Source organism: Harpia harpyja, chromosome 16 (genome assembly GCF_026419915.1).
Source record: "Harpia harpyja isolate bHarHar1 chromosome 16, bHarHar1 primary haplotype, whole genome shotgun sequence".
Taxonomy (NCBI): domain Eukaryota; kingdom Metazoa; phylum Chordata; class Aves; order Accipitriformes; family Accipitridae; genus Harpia; species Harpia harpyja.
Window position 1 is genome coordinate 4,509,312 of NC_068955.1, and position 19,358 is coordinate 4,528,669.

General features: G+C 51.0%; 1 protein-coding gene across 7 annotated transcripts in view; it reads left to right on the forward strand.

Annotated features, from left to right (window-relative positions):
• The window catches only part of RPS6KA1 (ribosomal protein S6 kinase A1), a 42,590-nt gene that overhangs the window by 7,831 nt on the left and 15,401 nt on the right, over positions 1–19,358 (forward strand). For 2 of the 7 annotated variants that reach the window (XM_052811239.1, XM_052811241.1), the window contains one exon: positions 16,252–16,305. The exons of 2 other annotated variants lie outside the window; for them this stretch is intronic. In XM_052811239.1, coding sequence (XP_052667199.1) covers positions 16,252–16,305 — 54 coding nt within the window. Of the gene's footprint in view, positions 1–13,750; positions 13,893–14,473; positions 14,665–16,251; positions 16,306–18,138; positions 18,356–19,358 lie in introns of those variants that run through there. 3 more of the 7 variants (XM_052811243.1, XM_052811244.1, XM_052811240.1) reach the window with 3 other exon arrangements.

Consider the following 19,358-nt stretch of genomic DNA (forward strand, 5'->3'; position numbering starts at 1 on the left):
TTTCCTAATTGTGTCCATACTCCTCTGTCCTGCGAGACACTGTGCAGGGCAGAAGTGCCATTTCAGTACCTTGAAATCCTAAGACTTTCAGGATTTCCTTTTCTGATACATACATGCTATAACTGTGAAGAATGACACAACGTGTTTGATTCGGCTTGGGAGACCTTGCCGAGCGGGTTGTCAAGAGTTTGTCCTGCGCCTTACCCTCAGTGAGTGCCCTGTAGCAGTTTCTCTCTCTGAATCATTGTCCGTGCTATAGGCCATGGGGGCTTGTTGTATTGTTTTTCCAGTTGGTTATTGTCATATTTTTAGTAAAAGGAATTTAAACTTAAAAAGCAATTGTCTGCTTTTCAGGCAGTTCTTTGCCAGGAACTTAAGCTGGACTTCCAGCATTGCCGTTGCATCTCACCTACTTGTTCTGTATTTCTGTCCCAGCTGCTGGACTGGCACTTTTCCAGGGGGCCTGCAAGAAACCTGGCGTGGGTCAGATGAACTCAGGTTAATGAGACTGTGCACTTCCCTCCCCTGAGAATAGTGGTTTTACAGTTCTTCACTGTACCTGCATCTCTGGCATGGGAAAAATAAAAAAAAAATCTGTCTCTTCTGGTTGGATTCCAGCTGGGCTTCTAAGACTTGAGACTTTGCCTCTTTCATCTTCAAACACTTGGCTAAACTGGCCTCCTGTAAAAGCCGCTGAAGGATGTTGCTTTAAAAGTAATTGAAGATTATTTTTTTTTGAAGGCCATCACTGGGACAAACCCTGGCTGATTCCATCTGTAGATGCAGCCCCACAGAAAGATCATGCGATAGAGGCCAAAAAGCACTTGGGGTTCTCTTTGCTGCTCTGTGTCTGTGTCTGTCCCTCTGTGGGACAGGGAAGTGAAGTCCCCATTGCAGCTGGGGAGCTGGAGCAGAGCAGCAGGCAAGTTGTCCAACATCCCACAGCAGGGAAACCGCAAGAGCCCTGTGCTGCTTGCAGGTGTCTTGCTTTCCGCTTTTCTGAGGCACTGTGGCCAAAATGCCTGTGAGCGGTGTCTGAAAATCCCATTTTCAGTAACTTTTGAACATGTGAAGCCCTGCTACATGCTCCTGAAATAACCTCGGTCGCCTTTTCCAAGTTTGTACAAGGTACGTTTGCTAGCAGCACAGACAAATGAAATCCCTCCTATAAACACATACCTTCAACTTCAGGGCCAACTCTGGCACTCTGAACCAGCTGTGATGCTGCAGATGGGGGATGCAGGCAACGCACTGAATATCTATGTATTTTTCTGCTCATTTTGGGGGTAGATGTTGTCAGCAGCAGCTTCTGGCACTGGCTCTACCTACAACATGGACTAAGGAAGGAGAAGTAAGCGGCAGTAAACATCTGAGGTTGGCTATTCTCAAGTTGAAGGTTGCTCAGGATCCCTCCCATTGCCCTTCTGTTCTAGCTGTGTGTGGAAAACTGTAAGGGGAAGACGCACCTTTATTCTAGGTCTGTACTTGCTACCGTTTTGCGGCTAATTCTGTGATCTCTTCTAAAAATAGCCTGAAGCAGCGACAATGACGATTACTCAACACCCACGCAGAAGTGCCATCCCTCCCCCCGTCCCCATAAGTAGGATGCTGCCAGAAGTACAATCGTTATTTGCCTGGGCAATAACCAAAGACGCTTTGCAAAGGAGGAAATCCAAGAGTTCCTCAAAAGAGTTGGGAACTTCGCAGCTGGTAATACGAGACTGATGCAGTCTAATGCCTCTGTCATCACCTCACCTGCTGTTGTTGTACATTTAGGGTCTTTGGACATGAAACATGATGAAATGGTCACTGCAGAGGTAATGAGGGGATGTTTTGGGCCCGGCTGGCTGTGATCTGGTACTTTCTAGCTGCTTTTGTAATTCCAGCTCAGCTTCCTACCGAGGACAGCTGGTGCATTTCACAACTTCTTGTGGCTTTTACTCCTGTGTGGATTCCCACCTTTCAAGAACAATTGTGGTACACAAGTCCCTGCAAGCATCGTACCTCGGTGTGTTTATCTGAGTATCTTGGAAATGCCTGCAAGATCCTACAGGTTGGGCAGAGAGCTGTCTGGAGCATCTGCCTCCCTTTGCAGGGAGGTCGCAGGGAAAGGAGCCTGGATCTGCAGTCACGGCCATCCCAACAGCATTCCAGCTCTGTGGCCATAAGGAATTCCAAGCCAAACCCTCTCCTGACAGCGAGCACAATCCTAGATTGCTCGTGCCTGAATCCTTGCTTGTCTGGATGTTCCTAGCGTGTCCCTACTGTAAAAGTCCGCAATCTGCCAGGCAATCCTGGCCACATCCCTAAAACCAAATTGCTAATCCAACGCTATGTTGAACAGGAGCCTTTGGCAAAGATAGGTACAAGGATGACTTTTTTTTTTTTTATCCCCCCTCTCCTGTTTGGTGGTGGTGTTTGACCCTGTTTAAATTTGATGTTGGCTTTAGGATAGCAGCAGCACAGTTGGTGCAAGGTTTCAGTGCGACGTCTGCGGGCTGCTGAACAGAAAAGCTCCTCTTTCACATTCGTATTGGTGGTAGAGGGGCAGGATGGATGCTCGCAGAGCAGGACTGCTGCCCCGGCATCCTCTGCATTGCAGAGAGCTCAGGGTCTGCTTTCTTCTTGTTCTGTTGTTTCCTTTGACCCAGCCTGGGCTGACACCGAGAGAAACTTCTCCTGCGAGAGCCTTGGGTTAACCTCAGCTGCATCTCTGTGCAGGTCAGGAGCAGAAAGGGAGGTCTCTTGCCTTGCTCTTTAAAGCTGCTCTGCCCCAGGGGCTAATCAGCAGCGCTGTGCATTGGTCCCCAGGTACTGAACCTCGTTCTCTCCTATGTTCTTTAGATTTTAATTGTCAGGTAGGCTGAAGATTGATCCTTGTTCAGCTGCGGAACGGCAACAGAGGGCTTGAATTCAGTGGAAAAATGGAGCCTCTCATAATTGGGGTTTTACAGCCTGCTCTGCAGCCAGCTTGGCTGAGGGGTGAGCTTGTGCTCCCTGAAGGCGCCAAGTGTGAGGAATTATGCAGGAAAGTACAACACCCAATTAGTGAAATCACTTCATAATGAAGAGCAGAGGAGTGGATTTGCAGTGCTGAGTGTGCCCACTCTCTCTGGAGGTAACACTGGCTCAGGCTGGGAGTGCTGATCAGCTTGTTCTTGGGTGATAATCACAGTGCGCAATGAAAACTGGGGAAGTGAGTAAGTAACCTCTTCCAGCTCTGCTTTGCACCATAAAAGAGACCTTTGAGACCGGAGCGAGGGCTTTGCTTTGCTGCACGGACCAGGCATGAGGTGCCCCACCTGCTCAGGCTGAGCCTTGCTGTTAGGCAGCAAACCATAGTGGGAATGCAGTAAAGGGGAAGACACGGCTCTTTCCCAGATCTGTATAGCTCCTGCTGATTTATCCTTGTGTTCTGACCAGGTGAAGCTTGCAGAAAGGTCTTCCCCTGCGGCATCTTCAGCAAGGGAAGCTATAGGCAGGAACCCTGGACGTGGACACTTCTGGCCAGAGAAATACCCGCATCACCAGCGTAAACATTAGTTTGTGGTGTTCTGGGTGCAAACCCCTGCTATAACCCTCTAGTGATGACAAAGTACAGTTGCAGTCACAGCTCTGGATTGTAATTCTTTGGGACGAGTTGGAGGAAACAGGGTTGTAGCCATCTACCTGTGAGATAGCTCAGTGCCAGTCCTCTGTGTGGTTCAATAGCAGTCGACTGCTGTTAGAAATAAGGCTGGTTCTTGGTTTTGCTACGCTCCTCCTGCACCTGCTGAGGTACTCGAGACCGGCTCTTCGCTCCCGTCTGCAAACTGGATGTAGCTGGAGCAGCTTTCCTGCATGCTGGGCTTCACTGCTGGTGAGGAATCCTGCTCTGACCTCTAGTCATGAAGTGGGAATTCTTCACGCTCCTCCAGCAGGATGTAAGAGAGGAAGGCTTTCTGCTGCTCCATCATGGCATACTGCATTAGTGCTTGCTCATAGCTCTGCTTTCCAACAGTACGTTTCTCTCCTTCACCCACTCCGCATCTTGCTGTAGGCTTCGCTGACTGCCAGAACATCCATCGACAGTTGTCCTGTCTTCTCTGGAGCTGCATCACTAAGTTGGTGGTCAGAGAGGAAACTTGAAGCACTTTCCCTTCGCAGGAGGGGAGGAAGAAAGAGTCACCCGAGACCTGCTGGCTACCAAAGGGCAAGTCCTGTGTGCCCACCCAGGGTGCAGGTGATGGAGGGCTCTCATTGCGTAGGCTGCCAGCATTGAGCGTGAACTCCAGCTCCAGGCCGAGTGCGAGACAGAAGACGCGTCCAGCGCTGCGATCCTCATCAGTCTTGGACATCACTCTAACTGCAGCCTCTTAACATGAAGGGGTTTAAAACAAACAAGTGAAATGCTCTGCTTTGAAACACGCCTGGCGTGTTTGCACAGCTGCTGCTGTTTTCTCCAAGAACTGGAAAGCTATCGAACGTGGGAAGACACAGGTACCTCAGCAAATCCCTTCTCTGCCCACTGCCCCTCTTCCGTTGCTTCCAGCCGCTCGGCCAAGAGTGCTCCAGCCAGTCTGGTCCCCCAGGACTGGGCAGGACCTGGGACAACCTGGTGGGAGCAGAACATCTCGAGCATGGCATGGTGCTGCCTGGAAATCTGCCTTCCCCTCTGTGCCGCAAGGACTGGGCTGCAGCTATTGCTACTCTCTTAATGTTCAGCTTTTTCAGCCTGTCAGTAGAAAAGCTCTTAAACTGGCTGCTCCGTCTTGTCAGTTGAAGTAATCAAGTGGGTTTGTTTTTAATGTAATGCCTGACAGCTGCCTGGCTTGTTCCTGCCAGAGCATTTGCTCTTTGTCCTTGGCAAGGCTGGGCTATGGTTAAGAGCAAGCTTCTGAACTCTTTAAAAAAAAAAAAAAAAATCCACAAATAAATGCCTGTTTGAGGAGCAGAGTCTCTGATGAGCTGCAGACTCTAATGAATAATTGAAGAGGGGTCAGTTTACAGGACTTGCACATAAGGAATGCAGCAGAGTCTGCAGAGCTGGCAAGCAGCACTCAAACAGCCCTCACGCATGGCGCGCCGACCCATCAAAACTGCTCTGGTTTCTTCTCTTCCATTTCCATTCCCCTTGTGGGTTCATAGAAACTGCCTCAAGCTTTGCCTCCAGAAAGCTTCTTTTACTGAAAAAAAAATTAAAAAAAAATCTCTTACTATGTGCTGTAGCTGGAGGAAACCCGTGTCATCCATCTCCCCATCAGACTTAAAGGAGTTCTTGAGGCCGCAGCAAAGCGAGGGATCCTCCTGCCCACCCCTCCTCGGCCAGGCTTCTCCCGGCTGTCTGAGCTGGGGGGGCAGAGGGCACGGGATTGCTGAAGTCAAGTTCTTTGTGGACCCAGGAGGAAGCGTGAGCAAGGCCAGAGCTCTGCCAGCGCTTCCCCGGAGGGATGAAGGAGTCGCAGGCTCCTCTCTCCGATGGAGGGAAGGGTAGATGGGGACCGGCCGCAGGGGATGGGGTGGTGGCAGCTCCCTCTGTGCCAGGGACAGCAGCCGAGGGCTGGCACCGAAGAGGACGCCGAAGAGCTCAAACCAAAGAACTTATTCACATTTGATTTTTGAGGGGGTTAGTGCGGGCTTGGGTCTCTGGAGCATGCCACCCCAGCAACTGGGAGCATTGACTCCCCTTGGCTGGGTTTGTTGGGGGGGTCGCTGGTTCAGATGCTGCTGCAGGACTCTCCCTGCACACGCAAGCAGTCTCTCTGAAGCTCCTGCAGCTTTACAAGTCTCAGCTTTATTTGGAAGCTGAAGCCTAGTTTTGACACGAGCCGTAAATTCCTTCCATAGCTCCAGGTGAAGCTGCAATAACTTTTTCCCCCTCCAGCTGCACTGTGCTGCCTGCCAGGGGCTGCCACAGGGCTGGGGGAGGCTGGGGAACATCCAGGGAGGATAATCCCAGCTATCGCCTAAGGAATCCTGTCTTGCCCAGAGCCATTCTCCTTCGCCCTTAGGAAAAGCCACTTGCTGGCATTGCCTCCCAGAAACTCCAGCTGATCTCATTGCAACGATGCTCTGAGGCAGAAGGGGTTTCCTGACTGCAGCGTGAAATCCAGGTCCTTCCCTTGCCAGTCCTGGAGCACGCAGCTGGGAAATGTCACCCCTTCAGATACGGAAAATGAAGGCATTTATCCCTCGTTTGTACTTGAAACCTTGATCTCGGCAGAGCTGCTGGTGTGGCTCTGGGAATAGCGAACGGACTGTGAACGCAATCTTTTTGTGCTCCCGTAAGCACTCTGAGATGTGGCAGTATTGATTTCCTCGCCATCAGAGAGGGGTATTTAACCGAACGGCTTGGGCTGGCCAGGTTACAGATCAGGCATAGGCGGTGTCTGCTTACAGAGAGGGGGAGGCGATGGCTCTGCACCATCATCGGGCCAGCCAGAGAGCACTGGGACTGGGGTCTGCGGTGGTCTTTGGTGGGTCGCTCCTTTTGGGCAGCAGCACCAGGAGGGGAGCCCTGGGGTCTCTGCAGGGACAGAGCAGGGAGAAGAAAAGCTCCTTAAAATAGCGTTTTTAATGTCTTAGGGGAGCAGGACAAAACATGTGATTCCCAGTGTTCAGGGTGACTGTAATTCCCATACTGTGATGTTTGGGAAGGGGATGGATAGTGATCTTCACGTTACGGTCCCATCCCCGGCACGCAGGGCAGGCGTGTGTGCCTGTGTCACCACTGAGCTGCTGAGGGGGCGGCCGCTGGCTGTACCAGTATTTTGTACAAGCGTTAAATGAAAAAATTGTGCGTTGCTACGGCAGGCGCTCATCCTGTACGCTCTCACCAGGGTGTTGGTAACACACAGCTCAGGGTGTGTTTTGGATGGGGTTTTTTTTCTATTAACAGTGCTCTAGTTCAGAGCCACCGTGCAAATGTGGTGATTACTTTTCTTGCAATGTATCTCAGGCATGTGTCTTTCCCAGAGGGTGGGAGAGAGCTGGGTTCTCCCAGCATGTACATCCCAAAACCTGGTAGGTACCAAGCAAAGGCTTTACCAAGTCCTGAGACCACTTTTTGTGTGTCTTGCAACAAGAAAACCGCCGGCAGCATGTGTGCTGTGGGAGGAGTATGGAATTCCTGCGTTCCTGCGATAGAGAATAGTTTCCACATCCCACGATAACTCCAGGGGCAGCAAACAAGTCTCAGTTCTTGTTGTGAAACCAGCATTATATTTTATAATTTAGTTAGAGTTTTCATCTTCTGTACTGAAGGTAGCAAAACTGCATCGTGCCTAGATGGAGGATAGTGCTTTAATGCTGGTTCCTAAGAGTAATATTCTTCATGTAGAAAAGCCTGGGATGGGGTGTCCTGGTTTTACCACCATCAAAGCATGAGCTTATCTGAATTTGCTGGGAGCGGACCTTTCCTCCTTGCTGGGAAACGTGTGTAGGGCTGCAGAAAGGGGAGGCAGTATCCTTTGCGCTTTCTAAATGGAGACTCATTTGTTCTGCAGAAGCTGCATAATTAAGTAGTTCCTTATCTCCTGGCAGTTAAAGGTATTTTCCTTTCTGGCATCTCATTTCACTGGGTGCAAAGTCCTCCTGGCTGCAAGTGCTTCTCTTGCAGCTCCGCAGAAGGCTGCAGTGGCACCGGAGAGCTATTGGAATGTCTCGGTGGGGTTTGGGAACATCTTTTGCCTAAGCTTGTATCTTTAGCCCAAACTGCTCATTGTCAGCTGATCCTGGCCAGCTGTGGCTTGTAGTGCCTGGAAAGGATGGAGAGATTTTATTTAATTTTTTTTTTAAAGAAACTTTCAGGATCTGGTGCCAAAATGCCCCTGGAGAGAGCCAGGAGCAGGGAGGAGACTGGGGAGTGCAAGGGGGATGCCTGTGCCTGAGCCTTTCTGCTCTCTCCATCCCAAAAGGGACCTGAGCCCTCTGGTGTAAAGCAGGTATTTTGGTGTTCCTGGTCAAATGAGTCAGGTAACAACCGAGCAGATCAAAAAGGATGTTGTGAAGCAGAAGGACTTGCCTTGCCATGGGAGCTCTGCTGCGTGAGGCCACTTTTTCCCTTCTTCAGCCTCAGGCTTTGCTTGAGAAAACATCTCATCCCTTAATCAGTTCCTAGATCCCCCCCTGGTTTAGGGGTGCTCAATCTTCCCACAGAGGTGTTTATGAAATGGGTGTTTATGAAATGGGTCCTTTTGGCTCTCACCCTCCTGTTTCAGAACAGAAACACTTTTTGGACATTAAAGATGCTCCGAGTGCCACCTGCTGGAGTGTGCTCAAGGGGGAGCCTGGCAGGGTGCCCTGGGCTCTCAGCCCCTTTGGGGTGACACAGCCTGTCCCACGGCTGCATGCACCGGTACCTGTCACCACTGTCCCACCGTGCTCTGCCGGGAAGTCCCCTGTGCTCTGTTACTGGTGCTTTCCTCCTCGTTGCCAGACCGTGCTGGTGTCTATTTGTGGCCTCCAGGATTTTGCAGTGTTTCCTCCCTGTGACAGCTCCGTCCACCTCCGCAGAAGATGATGTAGGTCACTTTCTGACATACAGAAGAAGTGAACTTGCTGGTGAGAGAAGGGGCCCATGAAAAGAAAAAAGGGTGGAACTGCTCCATCTAAACACCAAACAGGGTAAAACTGCGCTGTCTCGGTCTGAGTCTTCCCTTTTTAGGGATCTGCTTGTTACCCCCATTGCGGGGAGCCAGAATCACTGCTCGGAGCAGCAGAAAAGTCTTTCTCAAGGGTCACCAAATTAATTTTACACTGAGCATTTGGCTGCCTCTCTGAGTGGAGGGAAATCGCCCCGAGGAAGATTGCAGGATGCTTCTAGGATGCTTGGAGTCTAAGGGTTTTGTTTTAAGCCATGTGGGAGGAGGTTCCTGGTGTTATCCGTGCCATGATGGAGTTGGTCATTCACTTCTCTTAGCTGCCTTGGCCCCATAAGAGTTTGTGCATGAAGGTAGTGATGAACAGGATTTCTAGACACCAGCGTTACCGACACCCTCGCTGTGCAGAGGTCTGACTGCGTGACCTGGGTTTCTTCTCCCTCCCTCGCTTTTGGTTTGTTTTGTTTTTCAGGAGACCAATAAAACAGTCCTTGGAGACGGCGTAGGGTGAAACGTGCCTCTTTTCTACCGCAGCACTGTTCCCTCTCAGTATTCCCTTGCCACAAACCTCTAGCAGCAAAGCTCCTGCCAGGAATCCGCCCCCGTCCTTATCCACTTATCGGGAAGTTCCAGTTGCCGAAGTCTCCAGTGCTCCTTAGCTGTGTTTGTAGAAGTGACTTTGTCCAAGACTTCCATCTTCAAAGCCACCCCGCGGTGGGCCCTTCCTCCCCCGGGCCCTGGCTGCCTCCCGAGGCTTTTGTCTGTCAAAACAGCAAATGCCCTTGTTCAGCATGAGTTTAGTTTAAAGGACTAACGAAGCCGTCTCTTTCTCTGAAGATCCTCTTGGATTGCTCTAAGAATCTCCCTCTTCTTTTAAGCTGTCTGTGACCCCAAGCATTTACGCTGTCCTGTTTCTCCCTCCTCCTGTAAAAAGCTGTTGCTGATTCTCTGACGGCTCATTGGGGCACAGGCACACCTCTCCATCTGCCGCCTTCTTTTTTAAAACCCTGAGGACTGAACTCTTCAGCAGCTTTTCCTGCTCTGAATGTGGTTGGAAGTGGCTGAGGAGCTCAAGTGAGAGGTCCCATGTCTCTTCTGCCCAAACTTTTGCAGATGCAGGCATGCACATTCTAAGCAAAAGTAACCCTGTCTTATAAAACGCAATAAAACGGTGGTCAGACCTTTGCTTTCAGCAGGCAGCCCTGCAACGATGCTGGATTGGTGATGTTTGGGATGATGCTGGAGTGGGAAAACCAGACCCCCCAAGGTTTTGTACCTGGAACGGAGGGCAGCCGTGGGGCCGCGGGAGCCGTATGGCCCAGGGAGCGTGGACTGGGATTAAACCCATTGGAACACCTGTGGGAGAACAGGACAGAGTCTGCTCTTGGGCAGAGAGGTTTTTAAATTCCTTGAGGTTTCAAGGTTTTTTTTCCTGTAATTGTGTGTGGTATGTGTAAGTACAAGAGAGATGGCTTTGGTGTTTAATCTTTGAATACAACCTTGATACTACAATGCCCGCCGAATTAGGTAAAGTGAAACTCTTGAATTCTCCCAGGTGTTTTTTCTAACTTCGGCAATTGAATGAAATTGGTACGATCTCACAAAATGTTCTGCTTGGCTGGACTTCTGTTTTCAACTTCTCTCCTAAGCTGTAGCGAGTGACAGGCCAGGAAAGAACTCCTTTCCCGAATAAACACGGAGCAGCAGCACCTGCTTACTCTGACCTTGCTCTCCCCTCCCAGCAAAGCCCCAGGAGTGGCACTGGGCTGACGTGGTGACCGTGCCACGTGCGGGATGTGCATGTACCACAGGTACACGGAGACATTTCTCAGCTCCTGAGAGGTCCCGGAGCAGTTGCAGACTTCTGGAGCGGCGTTGCTCAGAGGGCAGGTTTCCTGTGGGGGTAGTTAGCATCGCCTGCCTTGCTTTCCTGGAAGTCGGTGGATGGCAACAAAGCGAGTGAAAATCTGCAGCTGCTGATATGACCATCTCGTTGCTGTGGGCAGCGTTTCCTCTCGTGTCAAAATGGCTCTGCCTCGAGGCACGGTTCCCTTCTCTCCATCCCATCTCTCTAAACAGATCCAGCCCGTCCTCCGTGCAGGCTGGTGGGTCCGTTCAGACGCAGGTACCGCAAGCTGAAGCCCTTCGCTTTGCAAGGCTGTGCGGTGTCTCTGCTCAGGGAAGAACGGTGCTGCTCAGGGACGAGCGTCCCCCAGGGTTGCTCAGGCTGGGGCCAAGTCTGGGGGTTCCCAGGAGCACTGAGGGTGATCCACCAAAGAAATGCACACAAAAGTACGTGGTTCTGGCCAATTCGTTGGTTGCAAATGAGACCAACCGTCAGCCTTGCCCAAATAAGGCCTTTGCAGGAGGGCAGGCAGTGGCTGGGGAGGTTTCTTTGCTTTGTTTGTTCCCCTTTTTGAGAACAACCGCTTTAAAAAAAAGTTCCAGACAGAGCAGCCTTTGCCTCTCTGCTCTTAACAGCAAAAGCAGACTTGCTTCCTCTGCAAAGCTGCAGCATCTCTTGCTTCCCATTTATTTCAAGCTTCCTCCAGAGCCGGAGTTGCTGCTCTGCAGGGAGGTTATTGCTCTGGAGTAAGTTGCATAAAATAACTTCATGCAAAAGTTCAGGAGTGCGAAGCTCCCACACTCCTGAGGCTGGCACCCAGGAGCGGTCGGCGCTGGAGGGATCTGCCCGCGGTCAGAGGTTGTCTTCACCCAGTGCTTCCTGGGCAGCAGCTGAAACCTCTGCTGAGACATCCCTTTGGTCTAGCATGGGGCACCAGTCCCACTTCTGGAGCACATTGACGTGACAGCAGCGCTCTCGCTTCGGGCAGCAGTTCTTCACACCATCGCCTTCCTGTTTATGAAACCCCGATCCTTCCCTCCCCGGTGCTGTTCCCAGTGCTCGGTGGGATGTAACTGGATCCTGGCAGGAGGCAAAGGCAGCCCCTGGTTATTCTGATTTAAATCTATAGGGCTAGCAAGTGTCCTGTTTTATGGAGCTGATGTTGGGACTTGCCGGAGCTTAGTCCTACAGTCTTGTCTGCTGACACAGAATTGGATTACAGCATCTTTAAACCGTGCACTGGGAACCATTTGTATCTGGCACCACTGAATTTGGGGATCATCTTTCCTAGGACTGATGTGCCAATGACAGCAGGTTCACGCAGAGTTTACAGCCGGGTCTTGGCACTTCAGTGCCAGCGTCTGCTCAGACAGCATCACCCCGCTTCTCCCAGGACCCACGGGTATAGGAAAAGAAAGAACAGAATTGGCAAACCCACTTCTGTCACCAACTTTTTGCTTTTCAAAAATATGGCATAAAGCCTAGAAGTGACTTAATTCTGCCCTAAAAGCGTCAAACTCACCCGGGATGTGTAAGGTCATTTGGAAGTGTGATGGAGGAAGGCTCTTGCTTTGGCTTAGTCTGTGTGTCTCTTGCCCTTAGACCCACAACCTGCTTACTGGTGTGCACCCACCCTGCACCACAGTTTCCTTTGGTTTATGCTTCTTGCTACGGATTTATTGCCTTATATTGGGATTGTTACCTGTTTGTTTGTTCTGGTCCCTTCTCTTGGGAGCAGAGACAGCGAAGCAATGGAGGTTTGTACTCCTGCAGCAGCCTCTCCCTCCGTGGCTGTTAGCTGTGTCCGAAGCAAAGAGCTGATGGCTTCTGCCTCTGACCAAGACTGGTTTATGATCTCTGGGTTTAGCAGAGGGGCTTCAGGATGAGCTTCTTCCTTGTGAAGAGCCTCAGGAATTCAAAGCGTTGTTTCTAGGGGCAAAAAGAGGCAGGTAGGCTGAGCCAGACCCCTGGCAAGGCAGGATGGGGTGAGGATGCAATTCTTTGTGCCCATGTTAACGCACAGGTCAGAAAACTGATCAGAAGAGAGGCCAGACCACGAACCAGGGTAGTGCATCATCCCACCTCACGCCAGAAGCACGCCTGCCTTCTGCAGCTGCTTTAATTCCTTGCACAAGCTGTAGCTGCCCAAACGTAAGCTCCTGCTTCTGTGTTTCTCTGCTGCAGAATCGTTTTGAGATCCCTTGTGCCTCCTGCCACTGAGGAGGGAGCGATTCTCCCTGAGAAACAGGCTCTAGGAGTGGGAAGGAGCTATTGGGATGCTCCGTATAGACACAGCTGCAGCCTGGCAGAGTTTGAATGCTGCAGTCCAGGGCAGCACTAAGCAGCTTAACAGCTGCAAAAGTTGCATGGATCTGGAAAGAAGTTTGGCAGGAGCTGTGACTTTAAGGTACAGACCGGGGACAGCTAAAGGGATTCTGTAAAACAGCAAAGGACCTTGCAGTGACACTGGTGAAACAGCTGGGTAACTTTTGAAACCATCTAGGGTATCTATTTTGTACAGATGAAATGCAGATGGCCTCTTGACAGGAACTGGGAGTAAGCGTGGGGCTCACTCTTTTCCTTGCTAACATAGAAATTGGGAGAGAATTGATTCAGAGCCATAGGGACAAAGACCTTCTCACCTCTCCACTCCGCTCCCCGTGTCTGCACTGTCTGACTTGGCCAGTGCCCATCTCTGGCCGTATTAAGGCATCCCTGGCTGTATAAGAGCAGGGTGCAGAGCAGCGTCACGGTGCAGGAGCTGACCGCTGAGCAAGCGGACAGGATTGTGCAACCCTCCCATAAGATGTCAGTGTGCAAATCTCACGTGGGGCCTCGCAGCAGCGTCCCAAAGACCTGATGCAGCAGATGACCAAGCGGCGACTCTGGCATGGGGCAGGGACGAACCAGGGAAGGATGCAGAACCTGCCTCCTCCTGACCCCTTCCCTGCAGACCTGCAATTCAGCTGATCCTCCAGGGAGAGCATTTGTGCTGGGCTCGGCATTTGTGCTGCTCAGAGCAGGGGCCACATAACTTTGAGGAAGAAAGCTGCACAGGCTCTCAGTTGCTTGTTGCTGCCTTGTGTAGTGACTGAAATTGGTCTTTCTATGCCTGTTTTCCTGTCTGTGACATGGGGGCCTATACTGATCCTCTTGAAAAGCCTGCTGAGATTTGCTGATGGAAAGAGCACCCGTAAAGCCATCCAGTGTTTTCATTTGCCTGCTGGTATTGTGCAGCCATCGCCACACAATGCAATTTCCCCATACGAAACCGCAGTTTCCTTTCAGTGAAAACTCCCAAAATACATCCCAGTGACATAACTACTACACTTGGGGTTCTCGTGCTGGTCTGGGTGCTGCAGAGTGCTCTAAGTTCAGAAGCCAGCTTGCAAAGTATGGGAGAATAGCAGCCTAAAGCTTTGGAGATGCTGAGGCTCCTCTTTCGCAGCAAGCCAAGGATCCAGGAGGCAAGTGTCTAGCTGATAAAATATCTGCTCTGCATACAGTGCTGTGCTCTGTCTCTTCTGCAGGACGCAAGAAGTTGGTGAATCGCCTGACCTCATAGAGCCAGACCTTATCCAGTATTAATTAACGACTTCTCTTTTGGAAAAGGCATTTCTGATGGTAAAACTGCTTTCTAAGGAGTGTCTTTCCTAGGTGCTGCCAGAAATTTGGGAGTGTTTTGGGACCAGAGCATGTGTTGAAGCAACAGAAATTAAAACAGCTTCTGGTTAGTTGTTGATGAATAGGAAGCAAAATGCCAAAAGCGTAATCTGTTTCTAGCTCTTGCAGTTTTTTTTTTTTCTTCCTTGCATTTAGATGTGACTGTCTCAACCAGCAAAGTGACAAAATGCGAGCAAAAACAAACCTGTCTCTTGGCTTCTGGCTTGTAAAATCATTCCTCAAGAAAGGGGAAAGTAGGAAAGAGGACTTGTATTTTGAACTTGGTGTTGCAAAAAAACCCACCCCATATGTATGTTCCCAGCCCTGATCTAGGGTGACTAAGCCATCTGTGCAGTTCGAAGGCGGCTTTGGGAAGTTCAGAAGAAGTTGTCTCCTCCTCTGACTTGAGTGACCTCCTGGGCTCAGATCTGCCCAGTGGCCGGGGTGTCCTTTTTATTTTTCAGGAACAGCAAATATCGTTTCTCAGTGGTGCAGGAATCTGTGTAAAATGGCCTCCGCCGAGGCTGCGGGTGTCAGAAGATGGCTGGTAGCTCGCGGGAGCAGTGTCTTGTGCTGGTAGGGTGGACCTGCAGAGAGATCCGTGCTTGTGGGAGAGAAATCAATCCATCCCCATCCAAGGCAGGGTTTGGTGCCTGCTCGCTGGTCGGAGCCGTGAAGGAGCTGGTTTCCCTGTGGGTGGGTGTGATCCCCGGGGGGGACCACTGAGGTTTTTGTGATCGCTTTGGGGAGTTCAGGAAGGGGTTTAGTTGTGGCTTTGGTAGATGTGTCAGCTGGCTGCCCCGGGCATCCGCTTCCCACGGCGGCAGCAGCGGGACAACCACCTTCTCCCAGACCCAAAGAGATCCTGGCTGCTCCCGCAGCAAGGGCAGAGCAGTGGAGGGGAGGAAGGGAAGGAGGTGACTGCAAGGGCCCCCTCCGATCTGATCCAGTCTTTCCAGAGCTGAAAATCAGTTAATTCTTAACTCTAATCTCGCTGTTTTCACGCAGCTTCTCCCTTCCCTCGAGGCTTGCTTTTTCTTCTCTTGCCTGTCCATAGCTCCTGTCCTATTTTCAGGTCACTCTGCCTCGCGCTGCGCCCACCCGGTTGACGTTGCTGGTGCCGAAGAGCCCTGCCAGCGCTGCGGGCTCCGTTGTGCTGACAAACCGCTTGAAAAGACATAAGAGAAGTCACAGCTCGAGTCTCTCTTACATCCCTTCTGTCTGCAGTCACATGAGTTTTATCTCATCCGCAGCCAAAGACTTGAACCTCTCGGAGGAAATGTTTCAAATCCGTTTTGATTTTTCGGCGGGTGATTTTTCTATTCAAACTTAGCTCATTATCTAAAAAACAGGTGAAAGAGTGCCTAGATGTGATACCAAATCTATGTATGTTTCATTAAAATACAGCAGGCTTGGGTATTGACCTTGCAAAAACTTACTTCTTCCCTTAAGTCTGAGTTTTGGGGGGAGAAGGAGCCATATCCTAGCTCAGAAACAGTTGTTTTCTGAGCTCCCCTTAAATGCTTCTGCATCTCTCCCTGTGAGGGTTCACAGAATTGCATCTGGCCCCAGAGGCAGCATAAACTGACATTTCTAATGCTGCTCAGGGACCTGTCAGAGCAGCTGGGCTGGCCCTGCCCTGCCCTCGAGGGATGTGGTGAGTTTTGGTATTTGAATATGTTCCTCCTGTTTGCTTTAGAAACGCTGAGCGTGCCCCTTGGAGAGGAGCCCTCTCTTTGCCATGGGGGTGCCAAACTTCCCTGCAGACCCGGGACCCCGCTACCAGAACAGATGCTTTTGGAGCTTGTCCAGGTGTAGCTGAGAGTAAAATCTGATCTAGACCTTAATCAACCTGCCAGAAATTAATTCTCTCTCCTTGGCAGTGGTGCTCTGATTCTTGGGAAATGCGTGTAACCAAGCGCCGGCACCGTGTCCTTCTCCACCGCCCGTCAGAGTTTATCAAAGCCTTTAAAAGCAGCTGGCTCCGACCGCTCTCCTGGAGCCACCATCAGAGCTCAGAATCGCATCCCGAGGAGCGATGTCTGGTGGGACACCACCAGTGACTGGAAACAGCTCGCCTGGTCTTGCTAAACAAGTTCATTGGGAAAACTTTAGCAGAGTATCACAGCCCCTCTGTGCTGACACTCATTTGTTGTCCCACAGGCAAAATCAGACATCACTTGGATAGAGAAAGACCTTGTGGACTCGGCAGACAAGGTAAGAGAGCCTGCTGCAGATGTGCACCTCGAGGAGACTCGTGCATTTAATTTGCACTTTGTCCCATGACGGGTCATCCCACGTATGCGAGGGCGTAAGCAGAGCTCGCAAGGACCTCTCTGAAAACCAAACCTTTTCTGGCAGCAAGCCCCTACCAGCCCGTCTCAGCTAGGTGGGACTGCTAATACAGAAAACAGCTATTACTCACTCGCTCACATGACATCCTGGACTTGATTTCATCCTCCTCCTCCTTCCTCCCCACACCAAACCCCTTTCCGTGCTGTCATTTATGTCTCCTGTGGCTTTCTGATCTTGTCAGCTTGCTGGGGCGGGTGCTCCAGCGTTTTAGTGGCAGGGACGTACAGTGGGGTTTTTTGATTGCTTTTCTGAGGCTCCTCTCCCCGTGCTGAGTGCCTGATAACGCAACGTGCAAAATTGTCTCGATCGGGACAAGATTTATCAGATCTTGCCAGGCCCACACGCGGAGAGCTGGCTGGCTGCATCTCCTGCACAGCTTCACTGAGCAACGTAAAGCTTCCTTAGAAGAGGTGATGCTCACCTTCGGACGGCACGTTGTGGACACGGTTTCTGCTTCACTGGGACTGTGGCAGAGCGAAGGAGGTGTCAGTATGAACCGAGTCTCCTGGAGACTTGTGCTCAGCAGCTGCACGGTGCTGTTTCATGCTGCTCGCTGGCACCTGCTCCCTTGCTTTGGACCTCATCAGCTATTGAGGTTCCCTCTGTGGAGCTGGGACCAGCTGCCTTGCTGGTATTAAGTCATTTGTTTCTTTCGTTATCGGTTCTTAAAGAGCACATTATGGGGGCGGAGGAGGCAAGACAGTCATAAGTAGTTTCTCTGGGTCCAAACCAAGATCTTCTTTTCATACTCTGCGCTTTCTGGACAAATTCAGAAATCAACGCTGACACGGGATTATTTCTAATTGCGAAGGTGCGTGGGTGTCTTTTTACTCATTTCAAGGGGTTTCTTTCTTACCTGCGCTCTCTGGGGTCTTGCTGCAGAAGACATCTGTCTGTCCTGACCCAATGGAAAGGTCAAAGGGGAACAGGCTTGGAGGGGAAAGGAGGCAAAACAAGCGATCTAAATACCTCTCCTCTGTCCTGCCAATAAATCCGAGCAGCAGTGGGTTCAGAAGCTGTCTGCATCAGAAGTGCCCTTAAAAAATACCTCGCATGGAACTTCCCAGGGTGGCTGTTAGATAGTCCACAGCGTCCACAGCAAGTACTTTCGTGCAGCATAAAGCAAACGACGGACTAGGTGAAAATCCTAGTGATGCTAGAGGATTTGCCCATGGGATCGATGCACCCCGAATCCCATCATGGGTGACTTATCATCCCTGTGCCAGTGTGAGAGCAAAGAGATGTGCAGCTTTCCAAGGTGGTGTCAGACTTCTGTGTGAGGTTTCATGGGTTTTTCTTTTCCTTTTTAAAGAGTAAGTGGCTTCTTGGAATATTCCCCCGTTGTGGAAATACCCCCAAAGCTCACAGCCTGTCATGAGATTCATGCAGCACTAGATGGAAGTCACTTTAACTAGATCATGTATGTTTTCTGTCAGCATCTTGTCTGAACCAGGGAACCCAAATGTGAACAAGGAGCTGTGAGATTTTTTTTTCTTTTTAAAACCAAAACCAAAAAAAAAAAAAAAACAACCAAAAAGCCCCAACCACAAGCGCTGTTGCTGGGGAGTGGGAGCGTGAATGTGCCTCTGCAACCGAGTCGCTTGTCTCCACTGCGCATCTGCCAGCTGGGCTTTAACCACCTGTATCTCCTCCATCCGGCAACCTCAAGCGTGGGGCGTCCATGCAGCTCCGCGGGAGCCTCCCCGATCCTCGGGAGCCGACCGTGCTTCCCTGGGAGCTCGCGGGGGTGACGGTTACTGGGGCTGTGCGATGTTGATATCGGGATGGGAGAATGGAGAGGGACCCTAAACTTCCTCGCATCTGCGCGTTCCTCACGCTCTGGCTGCAGAGGAAACATCGAGCCAAGCCCTGCAGCCTGCAGCTGCCTGCCCCCAGCCAGCTCTCCAGCCCGGTCAGTACTGCCGCTAGCTCGCTTTGCTTCACTTGGTGTTGCTGGTGGCTCATCCACGTGGGCTGCTGCTTCAGATGGATATTCGGAGCAGTCCGGTTTGCTTTTCTTTTTCTGCCTTCTGGGATAGTTTGCTTCACAGTGCCATTGGAAGGAACTTATCTCGGTGCAAGCAGAGCCTGTTTGTGCTCGGTGGCACGCAAGTGCTTTTGTGCTACAGACTTGTTCTGGTGCTGCTAAACAGGCTGTAGGAGCTGGTCCCCAGAGTCCTAACTGTTGAGTTGCAAGTTACTGGATGAGTCCACGGGAGAAAACCTCCCTTGTGTCAGCAAGATGCCAAATGGCATCTCAAAGCTTTTCTCAGAAAGCTATCAACAATGTCTCTGCTGATGCCACTTTTGGTCTTGTTGGTATGTATATATGTATGTGTGTTTGCTGATGTGGTCTGGCTAGCAGGCTGCGTATGCAAATCTTTGCCTGCCTTCAGATACAGCTTGGGCTGCTGAAACCACTTGTAGTTAAACACCCTGGGTCTCGCTATTGGCCAAGGCAAAGAATTCCCACAGCTGTGAAAATACATCGCTCCGCAGCTCCTGAAGAGCTGTGGCGGGAGAATGGATGCAGATGCCTTGAAGGTGGATGCGAGAGTTCATTTTAAATGTTCCTCTCTGCATAGGTGTGTGATGCTCCAGGGTGAAACATGCATGGTTGTACAAGTGCTGATCCTGTGTAGTCCTGGTTTCTCTCTAGTGTTTTCATGAAGATGGGGGGAGCGGAAAGAGCCTACAACTTCCACTGGTCCCATCCCTGGGTCTCTCCCTGCTGTGGGCTCACTCCCTGGAGAGCTGAACAACAGGGAAGGACTAGCAGGAGGAGACCTCTCGGCTGACTGCCCCTCACGCTCTTGGCTAGAAGTGGGAAGCTTTTCCTAACCAACAGCTGTCTGCTGTGGACTAAGCCTCCAAACAAAAAACCAGAAGTGTAAGGTGGCTGATTTAAGCTGGGA